This window comes from Cyprinodon tularosa, unplaced genomic scaffold (assembly GCF_016077235.1).
Source record: "Cyprinodon tularosa strain WSP-4 unplaced genomic scaffold, ASM1607723v1 ctg1456, whole genome shotgun sequence".
Classification (NCBI taxonomy): Eukaryota; Metazoa; Chordata; class Actinopteri; order Cyprinodontiformes; family Cyprinodontidae; genus Cyprinodon; species Cyprinodon tularosa.
This window is the reverse complement of record NW_024038283.1, coordinates 22,160-46,187: the sequence shown is the minus strand read 5'-3', so window position 1 is coordinate 46,187 and position 24,028 is coordinate 22,160. Positions and strand designations below refer to the sequence as shown.

The following is a 24,028-nucleotide window of genomic DNA, read 5'->3' as shown; positions in this document are numbered from 1 at the left end:
TCTCTTACGACCGTCGGCCATTTTCAAAGAACCGTGGTGAGAAAGGTGAGCTTCAATGACTGTCTGAAACCGTAGTTCACCACAGATATGCGCCTGAAAGAGCGCATGCGCAGAAAAAGATAACTAACTGGGCAAGCACGTAGGACATCCTTACGTAAACATATCACCAGAATGATTGACAGTTAGGAGGACCACTTATTTAGATGATCCACCCGGAAATAAAAGATCGTCCTCTATACCTTTAACATTCAAAAAATAAGAACAAACCCAAAATTCTGTATCAGGAGTGTTCAGAGATGTATTTGGTACTGCGTTTAAACGTTTAAAATATACTTTTAAAGGTAAAAGTTTTAATGAAACATAGTGAAAAATAGAAAAAACTATTTTAGTAGTGCCTTAATTTAACTCCCACTCTGATCGTGAATTCTTTAAAACACAAATTTAAATATACTAAGCCTGTATTACAGACGGAGAAAAGTGGTGAAAAATTAAACGATTCAGGTTATAATAGGTCACACACAGGGGATAATTTCCAGAATCTTTAAAAAAGAAACAAAAAACTCAGTTTTTAATAATGAATCCAATCAGGAAACAAAAGATTTTAATGCTTCAATTTATTTTAATGCTTAGTTTTTTTAATGCTAATTCTTTACTCACCTCTTGGCAGTGAAAAGTTTTCAGATTTTTTTTATTTTAAGCGCACCTTAATTCAGGGTGTTTGGAGCCGTTCAGCTTGCATACCTAAGCTACTCATGAATAGCAACAGTGAAGGCATGTTGCAGAAATAACCCATAAGTGGAATCAGATAAGAAAATTAGTATCTGGGAGTAGCTGGGGCTGTTTGCTTACCCAAAAGTTTACAAAGCCGTAACTATTCCACCTTTAAACACAGGCTGTTCTATTTATAACCCCCCACCCCAAAGAAAAAAAGGAAAAACTTCTATATATATATATATATATATATATATATATATATATATATATATATATATATATATATATATATATATATATATATATATATATCTATATATATATATATATATATATATATATATAAACTTAGACATGGCAGTCTACCTGTTTAATAACTGTCAGCATAGTGCTTTGCAGAAAAGGGTTTTGCAATTGTGTGTATATACAGCATAGCTTAAAGTCATGTACTTCATGGATCTTACTTCTAAAAAGATGGTAAACGAAGAAAGATGCTGGAGAGACTGTTAAGAAATTTGATTTGTAGTCTGTGAAGGTTTATACTTATGAGAATCGCAAATATGTAGAAGAAGGTGTTCTGGTCAGAAATTGTCCTGGCATCCATGCTGAATGTGGGTCAAAGCTACGACCCGAGTGACCGCTCATACTAAGAGATATGGTGGTGGAAGTATAATAATGATGTAGGGGTATTTTTTTGTATATTTCAGTCTATTGCCTTTTTTTTATTAACAAAAAAAGAAAAAATATGGACAACAAAAGACTAAAACTTTGTAAAAAATGACAAAATCTTCTGGACCTAACAAAAACATAATAAAAAAATACTGGAGGACGAGCAAACTTAGACAAAACTGTAGTCTAGTGGAACGGTGAGATGGTTTTGAAAAAATCTGCAACATTTGGGTTTTAAGGTTTAATCAAAGCAGCAAATCCAGACCAAGTTGTTTTAAACACTAAAAGATCATATATGTTCAACAGCAATATTTCTCAACAACAAAATGTCTTAAAGATTTCTTAAAAGCCCCTACAAAAAACATTCCCATGATACATCTTATTCTACACAACTAAATGTGAAGTAAACACACCAACAACAGGAGGAAACCTTTGACTAAAACATAGATAATGTTTGTTGGGAAATGAGTGCAGATAAAAATGTCAAAGTTAAGAAAACATGGGACAGAGAGGGATGGAAGGAGGATAACAGCTGACTGAAGAAGCCCACCGGGCAGAGAGCAGCAAAGCAGGGAGAGGTGGCTACCAGCCAGTGTCTGCAATGGAACAAAGGGAAGAGAATGATCAGGCCTTTTAGGGCTAAATTACAACAGATAATTTTTGAAAGATGTCTGCAAAACTCTTAAGACGATTTGGTATCTCATCATTTTTAACTTTATTTTATCTATCTTCAATTTTGATTGAAAAAAGCGTATCTCTGCTTCACCCTACATCACAGTCCCACCTCTGATTAGTTTTCCCAACGTGAATATAGACAAAGGTTCAAATCTTTTTGTGTCTCTGCTTCTGTCTCCTTGAACCCCAGTCGGCCTCGGCAGATGGCCGCTCACACTGAGCCTGGTTCTACTGGAGGTTTCTTCCTGTTAAAAGGGAGTTTTTCCTCTCCACTGTCGCTACAAGCATGCTTAGTGTGAGGGATTGTCAACTGTCAACTTCAGTTTGACTGTGTGACCTGGTGAACTGTAAAGTGCCTTAAGATGACATGTGTTTTGAATTTGCGCTATAAATAAATAAACTGAATTGAATTGAAATCTTTCCATTCCAGCTTATTTAGCTTTATGTACCTGTCAGGTACGGCAGCGTTCTTTTGTCGCTGTATCCGCCAAAAATCTGCCTTTCACCTTGTTAAATTTACGACCTTTGCCTGGTTTTGCGTGGCAGTGCTCCCTCAGTATAGGAAGAACATAATTTGCTCCGGGAGATTTGCATTCAGTATAAAAACACCTTAATTTTTTTATTTTTTTAAGTGTTTATAATTCAGTCTGATCCGATCTGAGACTCTTACCTTACTCCAACATTTTTCCCTTTTTTCAAAAAGTTTTTTCCAATATTAGTCATAATATTTTATTTATATAGTTTTCAAAAATAAAGAAAAAAACCTAAATTATTATTTTGTATTTGTATATGTTTTGGTTTTATTTATAATGTTGTTGTTTTTTAAACTTGTTATAATGCTTTTGGATATTTTTTTCCAACACTTTAAAAAGACAGTGTTAATGTTTTTGACTTTCCTGATTAAATAAATGCTTAATGATCAAAATTAAAATATGAATCATGTGGAATAACCTTCTATGGCGACCGTAGTGTTGGTCAGCACCCTTGCCTTACAGCATTAGGTTCTCTGTGCCTTTTCTCTGGGTACTCTGGCAGGATCTTAGCTTTGCCCTTTAACCACTAATATCAAAGTAGCTTTTAAGAGTCGTTAAAATTGAATTTTTATGTCCCAAAGTATTAAAATAATGAACAACAGGGTCCGTTTATTTTTTCTTCAGTTTCTTTCCTGACTCAAGCAAGCAGATGTGGTTACCTGTTTCCTCTGGAAAATAAATATGCTTTTTAGAGGAAAAATCTTACTGTGATGTTAAGGTGAAAGATGGTGAAAAGCTTTTTAGTTCCTGAGGGATTTCAGCTTTCTTTCTTGACCATAACTAAAATTTTCCAAAGCTTCCCCCAGATGACCCCCTCATCCCTAAAATGAGACAGTCTTCCTGTCAGGATGAGCCCATGTTTAGGCTAGAGTCAGTGAGATGACGGTCCTTTAAAAACAGCAGGCACTGCGACCCATGCTGTGTAAAGTTAAGAATAGTGATGTGTTTAGATGTTGGCATTATAACACAAGAGCCTGTAATAATAAATCCAGGCGAATGCCAAAAATGAGTATTTTGAAGCATGGAGAAGGTTTAATCTGACTGGATATCTTTGTCTAGGTTTTAAATGCATTCAGATCGTGCAACATCAGCTAAGCCCTCTTGCCCTGCATATTTCTTTTTCTGTCTTGTGGGTGGAGAGAAAGACATAGTTTGGCTTCAAGTTTCAACCATCTTCGGTCGGTCCAATTTTCTCTGGATTGAGAATTCACTTCATCTTCTAAATAGATGGGTTTTTTTGTCTTAGCTTTCAATTATCATGTTCGGAGAGAGAAGAACATATCCTGCCAAGCTTCAAGTCAACAATATACTGGAGTAAAAGAAAGCTTCGGCATGAGAGTAGGCCAGGACTCACCCTGATCTACAAAGACCCCCCCCCCCCTCAAAAAAAAAAAAAAATTTTGCATGAGCAATTAGTTAACATGTTGCGGGTCATCAAATACTGATAACAGGTGGAAAAGACGTATGCACTGCCCTTTTTAGAGGTAGTGAAAGGAAGATGAAGTTCAAAGCCATGGAGTTGGAGGCATTCATTTTTCCCTTAAAAAGAAAATATATATAAATAATATTTTTTATGACACACATTGATGTCTCAAAGTGCCACAAGAATACTCAACTCAACTCAACTTTATTGTCAAATGTGCTACATGGTGAACATACAACACAGAAGAAATTGCAGTCCTCTCAACCCCACGGTGCATAATAAAATATAATGAACCATAGCATAAAAAAAAAATACAAATAAATAATTACTATTAAAAAGTTGAAAACTATACAATCTGAAATAAAAAACAAAATATCAATATTAAAACATGGAAAAGAGAAAAACTCTCTCTCTGTCATTGGACCTAATCCTCACAAAAAAGACTGCAGATATCCAGTTCAATTCAATTCAGTATATTTATATAGCGCCAATTCACAACACATGTCACCTCAAGGCACTGTAAAGTTCAGATCATACAGTCAGATTGCTTCAAAGTTTTCTATCTAGGGAAAACCAGTTGATTGCATCAACTCATTGACTCGAAGGCAATCCCTCACACTAAGCATGCTTGTAGCGACAGTGGAGAGGAAAAACTTCCTTTTAACAGGAAGAAACCTGCAGCAGAACCAGACTCAGTGTGAGCGGCCATCTTCAAGGAGACAGAAGTAGAGTCACAAAAAGCAGCTGAAAAAGGCGGCCTCATCCAGAAAACACACAGCCAGGCAGATGAGCTCCGAGCCAGCTCCCATGTCAGAGGATGAAGAGAGCACATCCAGCCAGTCACAGTCAGAGAAACAGGACTACACTGAAAAACAGGCTGATCTCTTTCAATGCAGTTGTTGGTTTGAAACGTGTTATATATACAGTATACCCCATTTACACAAGCCTTTGGAAACCGTGCCGAGAACACTCCAAACACCCTAACCGAGATAACTGTTGAGTGTAAATAGAATGCAACTGAACTTGACTGTGCCAGACACAACCGAACTGCGTTAAATATAGTACTAGTTCAACAGTAGGGCTCAGTGCGGTTCAGTTGTGGCTCTGTTCTCCGATAACAAAGAGCAGAGTGCATCATCTCCTATTTATAGTCCACTGACTCCTTCTGCGGGTTTTCCGACGTGTGCATTGCAATTCACAGATCTCTCCACCTGTTCACATCAAGAACTTCTTCTCAGCTTATTAACAATAAATTGCATCAAATGAGCGTGGTGTGACCTGGGATGATGCTGAAGTCGAGAAGGATGGCTTTTTCACCTCACATTCCGGAAACGACGAAACACCACTAATAGAAACAAACATAAGTTCCTGAATGTTATGGGCGCTGCCATTTTTTTCTGTGTAATTCCCGCCTGAGAGCTGTAGTATTGTAGACTGGGTGCCATTCCAAACTTAGTCCCGCCCACAACGTTTGAGGTCGGGAAGTTCGGTCTGGCATTGCTCAATAGTAGCGCGAGTATGCTCGCACAATATCTGGCGGGCCAATCAAATTGTCAGGGCGGGCTTTATACGATGATGGACAGATGATCAACAGTAACGTAACCAACCATGTGACCAAAGCTCGCTTGGGTGACAACAACAATGGCTGCCGCTGGAGAGTTGAGGTGTGTAGATTCTGCTATTAGGTCTGTTCTAGAAGATATCAACAGCAAATTAATTTTAAAAGAGGAACAGAGAAACGCGATCAAGGCTCATCTTCTTATTCTAGGCGTGCAACTGCACGCTTTGATTTTTGTTGACAACAACTGGGCCTGGCTTAACATACGTCACGCACTCCATTGCTCTTATTGGTTGTAGGTCTATCCAATGGAGTGCAGAGGCATTTTTTTTCCTGGTTCGTTCGAAACACGCCCCATAATCACAGCTCTATGGAGCAGTCTCAGACTCATATTCTGACTAGAATTGAGTAGGACTACGTCAGGCTAGTAGTATTGTGGACCGCCGATAGGAGTCGAGGAAGCGTGATGTGTAAATGATCGTGAGGACCAAGCTCGAAACAGTTAACTGATCCAAACTCGGCATGGATCAGTTTCAGAGAGGTAGTGTAAATGGGGCTATAGATGCAGAAACTAAACCCGCAAACTGTTTCCGGTTTGATACATTGCAGTGCATGAGGTAAGTATTTAAACTTGAATATATTGCAAAAAATTCAAGGCAACCAGGCTAAATGCACCTGCTATTTAAAACATTTCACAGACCCAATGAACCAGCTTTTTGTCTGCAATGTGGTTTTCCCATTTTTCTTAAACCCAACCTCAATCAAGATCAAGCCCTAAGTGTTTTCAGATGTATCAAGTGTTTTATCATAATAATACATTTTGGTACCTTTCAGAAAATGGTTTGTGGAAGCTTTCCGGAAGGCTATTTTTTAAGTTAGGATGTGAATTCAAAATCATTGAGGACTCTTCAAGGCAACCTTTAGTATGTGCCCGTTCTCCTTTTTATTTTATTTTATTTGAATACTTTAGATAATGAAGCTCAATTCAAATATCTCAGTAAAAAAAAAATATATATATATAAAGTCTTCAAATGATGATTCAGTTTAAAAAGGGAGCAAATCCTTTCAAACCAACAAACTGCTTGTTGAGTCTTGGATTTAATCCTGTAAATTTTGGGGGTTTATTGATGATCTGTTTCTGTGGACTGATGCATATAATTTGGTGACAAAAAAAACATTTTCAATTCAATTCTTGTGCTTAAAGATGTCAGAAAGCAAAAACATTGAAGCCTCCATGTAAAGACAATCAAGCAGATGGAAAACTAAGCAGTGTACCAGTCTTACAAATAAATCTTTTAGCGTCCATTAAAACATGAACAACAGATTATGAAAGAACAGTAAATTAAATCTGATGCACTGTGAGTGGTCATAATCTAACAATATGGAAAAGACTGGGTGAAAAACAATGTCCTCCTTGAAGAGTGCAAAGGCCTTCCAAATGTGGTCACATTTACCAAAAAAACATCTTAATGACCTTTATAAAATATGTGGTGAACTGAGATGATAAATGAGGGTCTATTTGGAAGATCTGTATTCCAAGACAACTAACACAGCAAAATCTCTTCCAGTGGTGAGGTCAAAGTTTCCTTTTATATTGGATTGAGATATTAGGGACCTTTTGGTCTCATTATCCTTTGCAACGTTGAAGAGTTTTCCATTATCTGAAACACTAAAGTTTGACAATAAAGCAGAAAGCAGTAGGTAAAATTACATTTTATAGAAAATGCACAAAAGACAATTTTAGATTGATGGAGAACTTGACTCTACAAAACTATTAGACAGCTTAAATCTGAAAGATGCATTGTTTGATGTTTCCTCTGAACGTTTTACAGACTGAGGAGCTTGATGGTCGTAGTAAGCTGAGCAAAACAGAACCAAGACAAGGCGGAGATGGAATTTCGACTGGGATTTAGGATCGCCCTGGTCTGGTTCGTCCTGGCCCTGACTCTTTCCGGAGAGGGAGTAGAAGCACAGAGGGCAGGTAAAACAATTAAAATCAAAGCTCTGCACCCAGATTACCAGTAACAGTTTGTCTTTTTTACTGATTCCTTTATACGTGTCTGTTCCAGGTTGTAAAAACGTCCACTATGACTTGGCATTTATAATAGATACCTCATCCAGTGTGGGAAAAGAAAATTTTGAGAAAATTAGGCAATGGGTTGCAAACTTGGTAGAGTCATTTGACATAGCGCCTGACAAAACTAGAGTGGCAGTGGTTCGCTACAGTGATAAACCAACCACTGAGTTTACCCTGGGGAGATACAGGACCCTGGAAGATGTGAAGCAGGCTGCCCGGAACATACGCTACCTGGGAGGAAATACAATGACTGGCGATGCTATCAACTACACCACCGACAACATCTTCACGGAGAGTAGCGGAGCAAGGCCGCTCGCTCGAGGCATTCAAAAGGTGGCCATTCTGCTAACAGATGGCCGAAGTCAGGATTATGTTCTGGAGCCCTCCAGGTTAGCCGCCAAAGCTGGAATCCGGATGTTCGCTGTTGGCATTGGGGAGGCTCTGAAGGAAGAGCTGGAGGAAATCGCGGCTGAGCCAAAGAACGCCCATGTCTTTCACGTGACTGACTTCAACGCCATTGATAAAATTAGGGGCAGGCTAAGGAGGAGGCTCTGCGAGAGTAAGTCATTCATCAGATTGTTTTTAAACCCATTACTAACCTTGTGTGATGCACGGTTTCCTTCTGTTACCCCATAATGAAGCACAAACCTCACTCTTAACATGCATTTATCCAATGGCCTCTTATTTTAACCTTTAACCACAGCTCAGGAGCGACCCTCACCACAAAACTCCACCCCAACCCAACGTTAGAGTTGCATACGGTGCTATCTCTTTTGATTTGTCTTGAAGACTTTAAGGGGCGACTTTTTCAAAAAAGACTTAAACATAATACTTTCCTTCTGAGACATATCTGTGGTCTTGTTGCCTTTTTCGCCTGCTGTCTTTGAGCAGAGGTGTTTAGTACTTGAAAGCCTCTCTTCGTAAAACCTTAGTGGTTTTTCTACTATTGTACTGAGAAAATTCTTTGAACACATGCACACAGGCTTAGAAAGTAGTTCACACACTCTTATAAATGAGCTAAAATGGGGTTCAAAATGAAAACTTATTTAACAACAACATATAAAAGTAAGGAATTTCTCTATAAGGTATATTTTAATGAAAAATAAAACATTATGTTCTTTGTTTCATGATATAAAGGCATAGCTGTTGGATAGTTCTGTGGAAAGGTAACCTGGGTGTTTTTTCTTTGCAGTAGCCGACGCCCTAACCGACACCATTTCTAGTGATGTGGAGTTTCAATTCTGTTCAGTTCAATTCAGTTTAAGTATATATAGTGCCATTTCACAACACATCATTTCAAAGGGCAATTCAATCAGATCAAATCAAAAAGATCATTGAGTCAGATTGGTTAAGAGTTTTTTCTGTAAGGAAGACCAGCTAATGGCATTCAGTCATTAACTTTGCAGGATTTGCTCCTCCTGGATGAGCATGAGGTTAACAGTATTTTGAATTTTGTCTTTGAATCTACAGCAATCTCAAATTGAACATGCATACAATGCCTGTAAAAAATAAAAACTGAATTTTAAAAGTAAAAAACTTCCAGCAGAACCAGGCTCAGTATGAACTGCCTTCTGCCAAGGCAGGGTTCGAGAATACAGAAGCAGACATACCAGAGAAACATACAATAGAAGCCCTGATTAATGATTTCTATTTGAGGAAAGTTAACGTTGAAGCAGCTCCACAGGTGGCTCTGTCTAGGTACAGTACAAAACAGTTAAGCATAAGAGCTCTGAGGCAGTTTTAATATCACAAGGGATGAAAGAGAGAACATATAATTAGTGACAGTAAAAGCCGAGCCCATAGTTATGTCTAGGAAGACAAAACACAGAAGAAAAAGGCCCACCTATATTTATATTTGAAGGTTGATAGCAGCAGTGCAGGACCAGACAAGGTTCAGCTACGTATTATGAGAAAAAGCAGAGAGAACATAAAGTTAGAGGTTGAACCAAGAAAAATACTGCAGAATGGGAGAACTGAATAAGAGAATTGTGAAAAGTGGTCCCTGTGTCCTCCAGCAGCATAGGCCTATAGCAGCAAAATTATAGAGATCCCTTAAAGTCAAAATAGGCGTAAGTCTCTGAGTCACTCTGTTCTTATTCAATGCTCTTTTTAACATTTTATAATGGTTTAAAGGTCCTACAGTATTGTTTTAAACAGGAAAAATCTACTGTTGTTGGAATTTAATTCTGACTATGACAATGAATAACTTCTGTTATTCATTGCGGGTGTCTGTACCTATTTCTCCTTAGATATTTTATAAAGGAGGCATATAGTACAAACTTATGAGTTCTACAAAAAGCTACTACCAAAACCTCAAACCGTATCTTCAGAGCAACAATATGTTTTGATGAAGTATTAGTTCAATCCAAAATACATTAAATTATTATTAAGTTGAGTAAAAGCACTTGGCATCTATTAAAGCTACAGTGTGTAATAATTACAGGGATATACAGTCAGAAATGTAATATATTATACATAACTATGTTATTTATCATCATCTACGAGCTCAGCCTCTTAACCTTAATATTTGCGTTGCCTTAGAATTCGTTGTTTATAATAAAATAGGAGCGGGTCTCGCAGCCATGGAGGCAGACATCTTTGCGCTACGGCACCGCAGAGCCAACAAACTAGCGATTGCGAGATCGCCCATTACGCTCGAAAGTAACTACGGCAAGTTGAGAGAGATGAACTGAGACGGTACTGAAATCTATATCCTACACAGACTAATGAAATACTATCTGTAAAATTATCTATGTAAACAAACCTCATCACTTGAGAAGGAAGGTGATGCGGACGTTGTGGAAGACATTTTGTCCCGTAACGCTCGGCTCGCCGTACTGTTGGGGGGGAGAAGCGGTGGGGGGGAGATGTTCATGTTGCTGCGGTCTGCAGTCTGGACGTTAGATGTCGCTGAAAATTACACACTGTAGCTTTAATGGTCCCCTTGGGATGCCATTGTTGTTAAGCAACATAAATCTGACATTTTGGCAGAGATGGGAAGTAACGAAGTACAAATACTTCGTTACTGTACTCAAGTAGATTTTTCTGATATTTTTACTTTACTTTACTACTTATTTTTATGGCGACTTTTTACTTCTACTCCTTACATTTTTACACAAATATCTGTACTTTCTACTCCTTACATTTTAAAAAATTGGCTCGTTACTTTTGTTTTGAATCAATTCAATGGAATTACCGTTATTATTTTTCACGTCATCAATACCAAATTGAATCTAATTGGATGGGAATCTACGTTGCATTTGATGCACCACTACAAGATGAATCGACAGATTCGGCGGTATTCATTCGCGGCAAATCATTGCAGCTTGGTGGCGGTGGCGTTAGCATAGTAGTATGGACGACGAGATGATTCAATTCAATTCAATTCAATTCAGTTTATTTATATAGCGCCAAATTCACAACACATGTCATCTCAAGGCACTTTACAGTTCAACCAGATCATACAGTCAAATTGATACAAAGTTTTCTATCTAAGGAAAACCAGTTGATTGCATTGACTCATTGACTCAAATACAATCCCCCACACTAAGCATGCTTGTACCGACAGTGGAGAGGAAAAACTCCCTTTTAACAGGAAGAAACCTCCAGCAGAACCAGGCTCAGTGTGAGCGGCCATCTGCCGAGGCCGACTGGGGTTCAAGGAGACAGAAGCAGAGATACAAAAAGCAGCTGTAAAAGGCGGCCCCGTCCAGGAAACACACAGCCAGGCAGACGAGCTCCAAGGCAGCTCCCATGCCAGAGGACGAAGAAAGCACATCCACTCAGTCACGGTCAGAGAAACAGGACCACACTGGAAAACAGGCCGATCTCCAACATCTATAAACAAGGGTGTTGATAGAAGCAGCACAGCTGATGTTTCTTTCCAGGATGACGTCACAGCCAAACAGGAACAGACGAGGCAAAGCTACTCTGAGGAAAAGCAGAGAGAGCAGAAGGTTAGAGATTGAACTAACAGATTCTGCATTCTGATTGAAAATGAACACAACGTAGATCTAGTCCTATTGGCAGACATCCATTTAAATTGTAGGCAATGGCATGAAAAAAGTAGTTTCTACTTTTACTTTTATACTTTAAGTAAATGTACAAGCCTGTACTTTGTTACTTTTACTTGAGTAAAGAAGTTTAATCAGTACTTCCACTTTTACCAGAGTATTTTTTAACACAAGTATCTGTACTTTTACTCAAGTACGGAAAGTGAATACGTTTGCCATCTCTGCATTTTGGAGAGACAGAAAATCCCTTTATTGTCCCACAATGGGGAAATTGTGGTGTTAAAGCAGCAAAATGTTATAGAAGAGTTGGTCACACAATGTGGAAAGAGTATAAAAATAACAGAATAGGGGACAGAGTTAAGAAAATAAACAAATTAACACTGAACACTGTTTTTACAATATAAATGCTCTGTATTTGCAGAATAAATAATCAACCAGACCACAAAGTTCTGAGTCCACGGTCTGTACTATGAGTCGTCCCCACCTAAAATGAGGCCAACTATGGCAGAATCGTCAAAGAACTTCTGGAAGTGGCAGTATGGGGAGTTGATGGAGAAGTCTGCAGTGTAGAGGGTGAAGACAAAAAGTGCCAGCACTGTTCCCTGTGGGATCCCCGTACTGTAAACCAACCTATCTGAGACACAGCCCTGTGCCCTCAGATACTGAGGGCAGCCAGTGAGGTAGTCAAAAATCCATTTGGATACGTGCTGGTCCACTCCTGAAAGCTCCAGCTTGTCCATTAGGTGTCCTGGCTGGATGGTGTTGAAAGCACAGTAGAAATTAAAAAAACATGATCCTCACAATGCTTTCAGATTTTCTAGGTGAGTCACAGCTTGGTGCAGGAGGAAGAGGATGGCATTATCTGCCCCAATCCCGATAGGCAAACTTCAGTGGATCCAATGAAGTCTTCACCAGGGGGCATAGATGGTTTAAGACCTCATCAGGTGTGAAGTCAGACCTACTGGGCTGTAGCTGCTGAGCTCCTTTGGATGTTTTATCTTTGGCACCGGTTGCATACAAGAGGTCTTCCACAGCTGTGGTATTTCTTCTGGCCTCAGGCTTAAAGCTGCAGTCTGTAACATTGAGGAGAGAGCAGACTTCGACTGAAAATTTGAAGAAAAACAGGTTTCACGTCACTCCCCCACCCTCCCTGCTTCACTCATGCCCCACCTCCAAGCCCCACCCCTCTCACAGCACCTGCGCGGCTACCGCATGCGACCACAAGCGTCCAAGCAGCGTAAGCGGCATGGAGTGTGAACCGGTAAGAGCGATAACACTCACCTCCAAGCAGCTAGATATAAGATGCTGGTTATACCGAAGTTTGCCATGTAAGCAGTTGTCGGCAGGGGCAGTAAGGGCAGTTTCTCTTTCTCTGGTGGCTGTCACTCCGCCATGACTTCCACGCGCGTCCTACTGACTGCGGCAGCCGGGCGCTGCAGCAGATTAAGCGGTGTGGGGGGGGGGGGGGGTGGGGGGGGGGGGGGGGGGGGGGGCTGTGATTGACACTCCATCAGACGCTCCTCTGGCTGTGATTGGTTGTTTTGACTCGTCCCGAATTATTCTTTCCAGATTGAAATACAGGCAGTATGCGGGACCAATTGAAGCAGTTTTTTTTCACAGGTTACATATCACATGTACTGCTGTGATAGGGGTGCGGAAAGCCAAAGCAGCTTGTCCAGAGAAGGGCTTAATAAGTACACTTTTGGTAAAGGCTGTTTGCCTAACCTGAGAGGAACACCAAAAAACATCATCTGGAGGACATTTCATTTTAAAATGTAGAATAATATGGGACCTTTAACAAATCACCTGACACTCCATCAGACGCTCCTCTGGCTGTGATTGGTTGTTTTGACTCGTCCCGAATTATTCTTTCCAGATTGAAATACAGGCAGTATGCGGGACCAATTGAAGCAGTTTTTTTTCACAGGTTACATATCACATGTACTGCTGTCTGGGCATAGGGACAGTTTTAGCCAATATGCCAAAAAAGTGATTTTTAAAAACTTCAGCTTTAAGTTGAACATGTAGCACAATATGTCACACAGTTTATCCGCACATCTCTATAATAATATTGGAAGGTATTATTATAATATTGGAAGATATTTCATTCAATATTATTGAAAACAAAGAATAAGTTTCAAAAAAGACATTACAAGAAAATTAATTTTAAAATGGAACTTTGAAAAACTTCTTAATGATTAAACTGGTTTTGAGAGTAATTTGTAATGTGGATACTTTTAATATATGTAGTCTATGCAAAAGTTAAATCACTATTTTTAGAGTTTTCTAAATTTTTCAGATTTTTTTTAGATATTAGTTAGATTTTATTTTTTTAGTTTTTTGGAGAAAACAGAGTTTCACCAATTCTTTAAAAACTTGTTTAACAGATTTCACCGTCTACTGTTCTTAGTTGGAGAAACATTTCCATTGATCTCTATGCAGACTAACAAAATTTAGTCTGCACTGGCTGGATGTTAGCAATAGCATTTATATTGGTCTGACCACAGACCATCCAGAATCCAGAAAAGCTGTAAAGACTTTGTAAATAGATTCTGATAAAATAACAAACTGTAAAAAGACGGGTTGAACTTTTGCAAATACATAAATTATTTGATTGGGAAGTTTCCAAGGTTCAATTTTTTGAAAAACTGTTTTTTTCATATTTCCTTTTTTAAAAATCTGTTCTTTACTTTTTACAATCCTGGAACAAATTTATCTCCGTACACTGGGGCCAAACCTGGAAGTTACAGGTCTAGTTCCCCTAGTGGCTCAATAAATCAGACGGATTATGTGGGAAGAAAGACCCCTAAAGAACTAATTATGTCATAAAGAGTAATAAGCTGTCCAACGCAATCTGTAGCAGGCCATCGGTCAATCCTCAGCCTTCATCTTTGTATTATTTCTTGCTCCTGGACTATCTTTAAAAAATTGCATTGGTTGCCATGGTTATGGGCTGTGGGGGCGAATGGCCGTTGGGGGGACAGGGGTGCGGAAAGCCAAAGCAGCTTGTCCAGAGAAGGGCTTAATAAGTACACTTTTGGTAAAGGCTGTTTGCCTAACCTGAGAGGAACACCAAAAAACATCATCTGGAGGACATTTCATTTTAAAATGTAGAATAATATGGGACCTTTAACAAATCACCTGACCAAATTACACACCCATACAATTTCTAATTAGAACTTAGACATTAATTTGATAACAATGGACCTCAGCCTTTTCCTTTGATGTAGTAACTGCATTTTTTTTTGATAATTAGTAATGTAGGATGTATCATTTAAAGAATACTACATAGCAATTCTTGAAATAACCAAAGACTTAGCTTGAATTTTCAATCTACATTCTTTAAAAACTCAGCAAGGAAACTTCTAAGTACATCTGTGGTCAGAGTGACTGGATCACTGGGCAGTGCCAGCTATTTTCACTCAGAAAATTACAGCTCTAATGTTACATGTGGGCACAATTCCCCAACTCACATACATGTCAAAAGATTTTACCTTTTAATCTATAGGTTTAAAATTGGATATTGTTTATCCTGCGCTGACTCTTTAGAGCATGTGTGGCCCAAAGCTGGTATGTCTGCCTGTGTGACCTACAGTGACATAAAAGCCACATCCTACGGTGCGTTAAGAGAAATTAGACAAAATAATGAAAGGGGAAGAATAATTAAAAGTTTATCAAAATCTGTGGTGGCAAAAAAGAGCAAGAAAAATATTTGCTGTAGAGCTGTAATGCTTAAAGGAAAAGCTTTACATAGCATCCAATATAACCCGCACTCCCATCCTCAAATTATAGCTTCAGAGCCACAACTGCAGGGAGTTGCACCGTTATTTCGCATTTTAAGATAGAGAGCTGTGCAACAACATAATCTTTAAGAAAGGATGACACACTTTAATAGATTCAAAGAATGGTCATTTTAGCTCTTCTGCTGGCATCATAGACATATAACCTTTGGTAGATCTTAATATTGTTGTTTCAGTTTAACTGGTATAAACTGGCAGCATCCTCTCTTAACACTAACGTTGTAAAATGACTAAAAGAAATTCAAATGCCAACAGGCAAATTAACTCTTATGATCCACAGGTTAGACCCCCTCTTAGTTTAGATGGAAAAAAAGCAAAAAAACAACAACAAAAAACAAGCCAAGTTGTCCTCAGAATCAACCCCTAAAAGGTTCAGAGCTTTTATGACAAGAAGATTTCTCAAAGCTATGATTTTAGAAAATTGTAGGGTTTGATAGTAGGAATTTAGCAAAAGCTTGTCCCAGTAGGGAAGCTGCAGTGTTTTAGACAAACCACAAAGAATATTTATGACCGGTAGTCAAGAGAAACAGGCTGTTTAGCTGATGAACAGACCACATATAATAGAAATGACACGTTTACTGAAATCCATCCTGTAACATTCAATGATTTTCAGTTCATTTCAATTTCATAAATGTGGAAGTAAAATGAGTGGAAAAAAAGGCTAAGAGTTAAGATTGTTTTGGGGTTAATGATAACAAAGCCAAATTATAACATTGAATAAAAACTATATATATTAATTAACTTATCAGAAACTTAATTTCTGTGAGCTCCAAGTAGTAGATGTGTGTGGGTGTGTATGGCATGCACTAAAGTGCATTAAACACGAGGGAGTACATTGCATTAATTATTAGTGAATATCATATGGTCAGTTCTAATCTAAACTCATAGTTCTTCTTGATGTATAAAGAAGCTCATCATGGTGCTATAAATATTGTTTTCATACCCTGGTTCATAAACAAGTGAGCGAGTCTTCGATTTTCCTTACATCATCCTTCCTGTATGGCCTTGGTTTGCAGTATTCAGTTGTAGGACTTTCATTTACAGACATAATAAACGTATGTTCCTTTAATAAAAAAAGAAACAGAAAAAATGTATTGAAAAAACTATTTCAAATAATCAGGTGGCTTCTAAATATGGAGTGAATTGTGTTCCAATATTGTTGCAAGTAGATAACACGTTTTGTAAATGTACGTAAAAAAAAAAAGCAATGCAAAAATGAAACTTTGATAGATAAATAAAACAAAGGTTTTCAAAGTTTATTTCTAATTTTGTTCTTCAAAAAGGTAATTTTTTTTATAATTTCTTTTTCCAAAAATAGAATAACATTGTATTTTTTTCTGCTGATTTTATTGATATTTACATTTTCAGATTAAGTTTTACTAACTGCACTATTTTCAAATTGCATTAAATTGATCAGGTTATTTAATATTTTTTGGGCGGGTGAGGAGCTCTATGGTCTCCATGACTTTAAAAACAACATAGTATTGGTAAATGTGTCAAGATTGAGCCTTTGTGTTGGGCTTGCAGTGAAGAGAATTCGATCTATCAAACACGATTGAAAAGAATGCATTTGCATTTGGAAAACAGAGGCTTGGAAAAAAAAAAGAAAATTCGAAATCTGTATAAAGAAATAAGAATAATTAATTTATTATAAAAAATCACATTTAAAAATCTTTAAAATTCATTTTGATAAAGTAAAACAAAAACAAAAAAGCACTTTATTATTTTTTTTTTGTTGAAATTACTAATCCTGAGAAATCAGCAAAGATACTCTCAAACTTTTTTCTAAACCTTTCTCTGGATTGCATTTCTTTCTACATTTCAATAAAAAAAAACGTATTAGTTTCCAACAGTGAAGGAATGAATTCCCTCCATACTCTCAAAGGACTGCGTCAAACAGTGCTACTCTCTGCCAGCATGCAGGGATCAGTTCTTTGTGGCTGAGGACCCAATTTAAGCCCATTAGCGGCACCTAATGTATTGAAGTGAGAAAATCATTAAATAATTTTCTTAGTTAATGTAATATCACTAAAGCTGAGGGCCTCTGCGATTTGAAAACTGTGTTTCACGGTTGTGCTTAACCCTTTAAAGCCCGATCCAAGAATAAAACAAAACAGAAAATTACTTTTTTTTGGATTGAAGTCATTTTTTGTCCTTTTAACAAAATATGTAAAAAGAAAAAACAGAAATAAATTTTTTATATTAATAATTTATTACTATGCGATAAGTCAAGATTATTTTTTGTGTAGTCTTCTACTGGCTGTTATCAGGTATATCTGGTTGTGTACAATAGGATTTTGAGCAAAGTTTTTACCATTAAATTATGCAAAAGGTGTCAGACGCAAAACATTTCAGAAACTGTATGTATCAAATATGATACATTTGGCATTATAGGGTTAAGTGGCGCAGTTGTTAACATACATGACCCATGTATGGAGTCCTTAGTCCTTGACGCGGCTGACCTGGCTTCAAATCCGGCGTGTGGTCCTTTGCTACATGTCTCTCCCCCATTCCTTTCAGCCTACTGTCTAAAGCAGAGGTCTTCAACAGGGGGTCCGTGACCCCTAGGGGGTCCGCGGAGGTACTGCATAGGGGTCGCGAAAGTCTTGGTTGATTACTTTTTTTTCTATTCCCTCCTGCAATTTTTTGCACTAATTAAAATGTCTTTAAGTACACATTAACACTTTAGTAAACAGATAAATGAAAGCAGAAGATGTCTTTCAGTCATCAATGCACACATTCAGCGACACACAAGAGCGCCTTTAAGCTGGGCACCGTTTCGTTCACAACACCTGTCCCATCAACCAGGAATCAGAATCAGAAATACTTTAATAATCCCAGGGAGAAATTACTTTTGTCTCCATCTGTAATAGAGTGATTATAGGACCAGTTTGATATGACACATTTTCAGGGATCATATAACTTTGTCATCCCTATATAATTAGGGGGGTCCCCGCTCCATCTCTCAATCAGTTTGGGGGTCCTTGGCCTCGAAAACGTTGGAGACCCCTGGTCTAAAGAAAACGAACCCCACCCCCCTCCTCAAGAAAGAAATGATGTTTAAATTGAAGATATAGTTCAAATGTATCATAAATAAATAAATAAATCTTTGCACTCGGTTATTTCTAAAAGACATTAATTACAACGTATTTGCTTAGAAGTATCAAAGTAAAGGGGCGTCAATATTTTTGAGTACATTTGCACATTTTTGTGTTTAAAAAAATCTAATTACATCATGAACCAGTTTCATCAAATTCACTTAGAGGACCTACTTGGTGTTGGTCACAGGAATTCACACTAAATTAAGTCAAAGTTTGTATTTTTGTGAGTTGATTTTCAGGGCAGTTCATGCTGTATGCAAACCAACAAAAGAAGCCAGATCTGACTCGACTCTTCTCCTTTGTTTCCAGATGTCCTGTGTCCAAAGATGAAGGTTCAACCTGATCGCTTTAAGCCCAACAGCACCAGTTATGGTCTGGAGGAGGTTCCAGGTATGTGCAAACTGCTGCTTTCCCAACGGCAACATGGTCAACTGGCAGTACAAATCAACCTCAGACTAAATTCCAACATTTCCATACACTCCCACTTGGAGCTTCATTTATACAAAGAAAAAAAAAAACTCTCTGCCATGATGCATAAATGCAGTGAGCTTTTGCTATTTTCTCTTTTTGCTATCTGATTGGAGACTAAATTGCTTTTATTCATGACTTGGAAGGTGCTTCCTCTCTGGCAAATTCATTTTCTCTCTAGTTTAACACTGGCATCATAAAAACTCCATGCATTTGTAAAACAAAATGTTGTGGATTTATGTTAACCCACTTTGCAGATCATATTTGCATTTTTTCAATGTATTTTATGCGCTCAGTGTTCTGTGCAAATCTTGGCTTTCATCCTTTTGTTCACCATGAATATTTACCAAAAGGCTTTTAATATCTGACAGCATCAAAATGGAACGACCTAAATTGATGGGAACAGGATATGTCGGCCATTTTTTCATCTGTAAGAAGATGCCTGACCATGGCAATATAATTTCATAGACAGCTGGCTGCATTACAAAGAAACAGGGAAAGGCTAACACTATAATTGTATAATATAATAGTAATTTACTGTGTGCTTGTTTATTTTTAAGCATGTAATTGATAATAATTAAGCACAAATCAGTTACCAGTATGAAGGTTGACAGAGTTATATCGTAGTTTCAGAACTGCTAAATTTTCCATCACATTCTTCTTATTCACACCCAAAAGGCATCTAACCCATCTCTGGTTATATCAGTAGCAGAGAACTTTAAAGCCCACCTGTTGCTGCACTCTGCTGGTCAGCTGGCTGAAAATAACACAGCCGATTTTTGCTCTGCCAGCAACCAAAACATATTTGATTATATCCGGCAGAAGAACAACAGTAGGAATCATTTTTACCGTTTGAAAAACTAGATATTGTTTTGCAATGAGCATTTTTTAAAATTGAGATATTTCAGTGGCCTCTATTTACAGTAGATAGACAGGAAATGGGCAGAGAGAAAATAAGGAAGACAGACCTGTGAATGATCTGTTGCAGTAATAAATTCTACTAAAGATTAACGAATTAATTAGTTTTCCAAGATTCCGTTGAGTAATTAGAACAGAGTTAACCAATTAAAATCAGCAGGGTCTGAATACAGAAAATTAACAACCAGTAAATGTGCGGAGATATTTTTAATTATAATCGGTTACTTTAAACGGAATTTAACACAAAAAAAAACATGAGGTTTTTATGCATCCATGTTATACATTGAGAAGGGGCATGAACTGATGTTGGGGTACAGTACAGTGTTGTATCTGCATGCACAGAATGTAAAAAATGTGCGCGAAAAAAAGCTTATATTTAAATTCGTAGGGAAATGGCTGTTCCAATGGTTGCAGTTCCAAATTCTCCCCAGTGGTGCACAACTTTACACGAGTGAATAAAGTGAATGTGATTGGTCGTTTATAAAGAGGGCGGGATTGTTGTGGCGGAAGGTTCGCAAGCATGTTTGATTGTAGTCGATTTGTCGGAAGCATCTTGCTAACCAGTTAGCAACTTAGTGCTAGTAGGTTCCCAATGGGAAATTCCATTGGGACCAAGTAGCACTAAATTGGTGACTTAGAAACGACACTGTCAAGGAACACTATGGACAGCGGAAACATGCAGGAGGAGGAGAGTTTAGCGTCGGAGGTCGTGGAAAGCGGACAAAGTTGTTGTGGAAGAGGACGCTTGGTTTGGTGTAGAAGGCTTCCAGCCGTACATGTTTGAGCCCTTGCCTCGCAACGCTGCCAGTTCTGTTAGCTCTACGCCTGTCGAAGACACAGACGTCCATCCCCGTGAACACTGGGACGCAACTCAATGGGAAAGGAAATGTTTCTTATTTCAACCGTTACGTATATTAGCTGCGACATATGAATCAAGATGCTATGACCGAAAAAAAGTTTGATTGACAGATGACTGTTGATATATGATTGGCCGAATTTAGGTGTTCAGGCTGACGTATAACTAACTGGCTTGGAGAAGATAACGTAAAAAAAACCTACAGATTTTAAGACAGGATTTTTTTAAAGTGGAATTTTTATTTTTATTTTGGGACAATTTAGTCTGATAAAGATACATTTAGATACATGTTTAAGCCAGAATGATTTGACATTTAAATATGATTTTCCTATGACTTTAATGTATATTTGAATAAAATGGCTTGTCTTAGTATGTATTATATTGTGCCCACTTGTCGGAATTCCAACTTAAAAAATTATTGGTAAATATGTTTTGTCAAACTTCATAAATGTAGCCGTTAAACTGCATTAAATACGCGTCGAAACTGGCCTGATTTCATGCATATGTTGCGCATTAATCAGCTGTTTATTCTGCTCTCAGATGCAATCTCCACTCCACCAGTTAGCTTGTTGACAAAAATCCCTGTCGAGGTTTGAGCCTCAGTCTATTGAGGTAAGCAGTGAGAAAGTAGAGCCCTGATTGGATAACCATTGTGGTGTCTGGAGTTTATTATTTCAGAGCGCTTAACACCATTGAGCCTCCCCTGTTTCAGAGAGCAGCAGTCGCTGCTTTTAAGGCTGCCAACGCTTTTATTTTGAGGAAAAAAGCACTCAACAGCTGTGTGATTAAAAAAGCCTGAAGAGGGTTCCACCTTTTCATGTTTTATAGGTTGATCTAGTAACATTTTTGGCACTTTGTCTTAAAAAAAGCAAACATTGACAGACAATATGTTAAGGAAAACTCTTTGTAACCACAGAATATATATGAATTAAAACTGCTGATGCTGAAGCTGATATCTGCTTATTATGTCCTTCATAATGGTGTCCAGATAAACGTCTGTATAACAAAACAAAATCGCTCAAGGAGGTCAGTGAAAGCATCCATCTGTCAAAGCAGGGACAGCAGGTCAAAATTGATTTTTTTTCCCTTATTTCCAACTAATGTACATCAGACAAAAAAAAAAAAAAAAATCAGTTAATGTTTTTACTTTGTACAGCAAGGGCCTCCTGTGTTTCAGAGGTCTTGAAAAGTGCTTATCCAGAGAGGTCGGATGTTGTTACAAGAGGGTCTTTTGGGGAATCTGAGTTCCTGTCTGTCTCGCGCCCACATTCATCAACATAAAAGAAAAAACAGATGAATGGGCACGACTTGTTTGCTATATCCAAGAACAAGATGTCGGAAAAAGATGCCAGAGCACTTGGAGATGTGTTTCTACTGAATGATCTATTATCACATATGTTAGGACATGTATAAATGTGATTTCTTCTTCCCAGTCTAAACTATGAAACTCATATATTTTGTAATCTATTCCTTTCAGATCTTCTTTGAAGCAGAAACAGACATACAGTATATACCTAATATAACCATCTTAATAGTTCAGGACGCCGCCAGACTTAAACAAGTTGTAGACAGACATCTAACTCCGTTAGCCAAGTGAACATATTGCTCCCAAAGGAGAGAATTCAAAGTCCCCCTTTCAGCTAACTTATCCCTTGTTTGGACGGAGGGTGGAAACAGGAGCAGCTGTAGGAAAACACCTAAACATAGCACACAAAGATTGCACAGAAAGACCTCTTGTTACACGACAGCAAAGCTATAAACCTAAGACAATAATTATTTAAGTAACCGATCCATAAGAAGGCTAATGAAGCAACAGCTCCAGGTCAGATCACTCCATCAGCTCTAATCAGCCCATTTTGCCTCCATGTTTAATGTTTTGATCCCTTTATACTCTTCAAGTAAACCGCATTTAGTATCTTCTTTAACTCTACATGCATGTTTATTAACGACAAGGAAAGTCAGTGAAAATAAATACAACCATTTTATATCTAACATTTCAGTCACACACTTAGGAATCCAATTAAAAAGCGTGTTGTATTTGCACACTTTAAGTTGAATTATTAAAGAGGCAATTGTAAAAGTCTATGTATTAATCTAATTTTAAACCCTACAATTTAAAAATGTATTTTCAGATCCCTTTTCTAAATTGGTATTTAAATACAACAATCAATACATCTGATTTTTAATACCCTTTTTTTTAATCAAACATATAAAAAGGAAATTCCTTTTTCCACTGTTTTCTCTCTGTATTTTTAAATCACTTTTTCAAGTCGCCTACTCTTCATCCCTTACCATCTCTATTTAGTATTTCAGTTATCCAACAACAGTTAAACTAAAGCCTATGAAAGTTTAGTTTAAATGTATTAATGGTTCAGTTTCATCCCATTAACGGTTTAGTAACAGCTTATTAACAGTTTATTAACAGCTTATTAATGGTTTATTAACAGCTTATTAACAAGGTCTATGCATAAGAAAATTGGAAAAGGTAAAGTATTAAGATAATGGCTATGGTGGATCTGTTAATAAGCTGTAAATTAGCTGTTTTTATATCATGTAAATATATCTTTTTTGCTTGGCTCATAATTGTAAATATGGATTAATTTATTTTTAAATGAACAAACAAGCTTCAACCTAAAATAAATTCAAACCTTAGTCCTAAACCTAACAGCAACAGAAAAAAGAAGGAAGGACCCATGAAATGTCTTCAGTTTGATGAAGAAACTGGAAAACTGGTCCTCACTCATATGCCAAAACATGGCCACACACACATCATTTAAAATACTTTTCTTGGTAGAGTGAAAGTTAAACTTTGTCTGAAATGATTTGGACAAGTGGAAGTCATGTTTGGTTCAACTGCTGATGTTTTGAGTTCATAACCAGGGAGGACAGAATCACTTTGCATTCTCGGTCACATTCTCACATTCTTGCCACTGGGTGAGTGCTAATTATGAGGTTTTGCTTTTCCGCTCAGCTGCAAAAAGAATTATAGCGAACGCCTGATAAATCACTGTCTTTTTAGTAGACAAACGATGTTCTGGAGGTGGTTCTGTTTCAGTCATTTACTTACTTCTTTCTGAGATCTATAGTTTTATACTTTCAGTTTTGCTCATGGGAAATCATAAGAAAATCCTCTGTCTCCTCAAGTTGAAACAATACACTTTCTTCATTATTTACATTATTTACGACAGTTTGATAAACTAATCAGGTCATGGAATAGTAGTAT

General features: G+C 37.6%; 1 protein-coding gene across 2 annotated transcripts in view; it reads left to right on the top strand.

Annotated features, from left to right (window-relative positions):
• Positions 1-24,028, top strand: part of LOC119779325 (collagen alpha-1(XXII) chain-like) — a 46,261-nt gene that overhangs the window by 1,565 nt on the left and 20,668 nt on the right. For both annotated transcript variants that reach the window (XM_038278929.1, XM_038278930.1), the window contains exons 2-4: positions 7,405-7,553; positions 7,642-8,208; positions 18,873-18,953. In XM_038278929.1, the coding sequence (XP_038134857.1) occupies positions 7,463-7,553; positions 7,642-8,208; positions 18,873-18,953 (739 nt within the window). In that variant the 5' untranslated portion in view covers positions 7,405-7,462. The remainder of the gene's footprint in view (positions 1-7,404; positions 7,554-7,641; positions 8,209-18,872; positions 18,954-24,028) is intronic.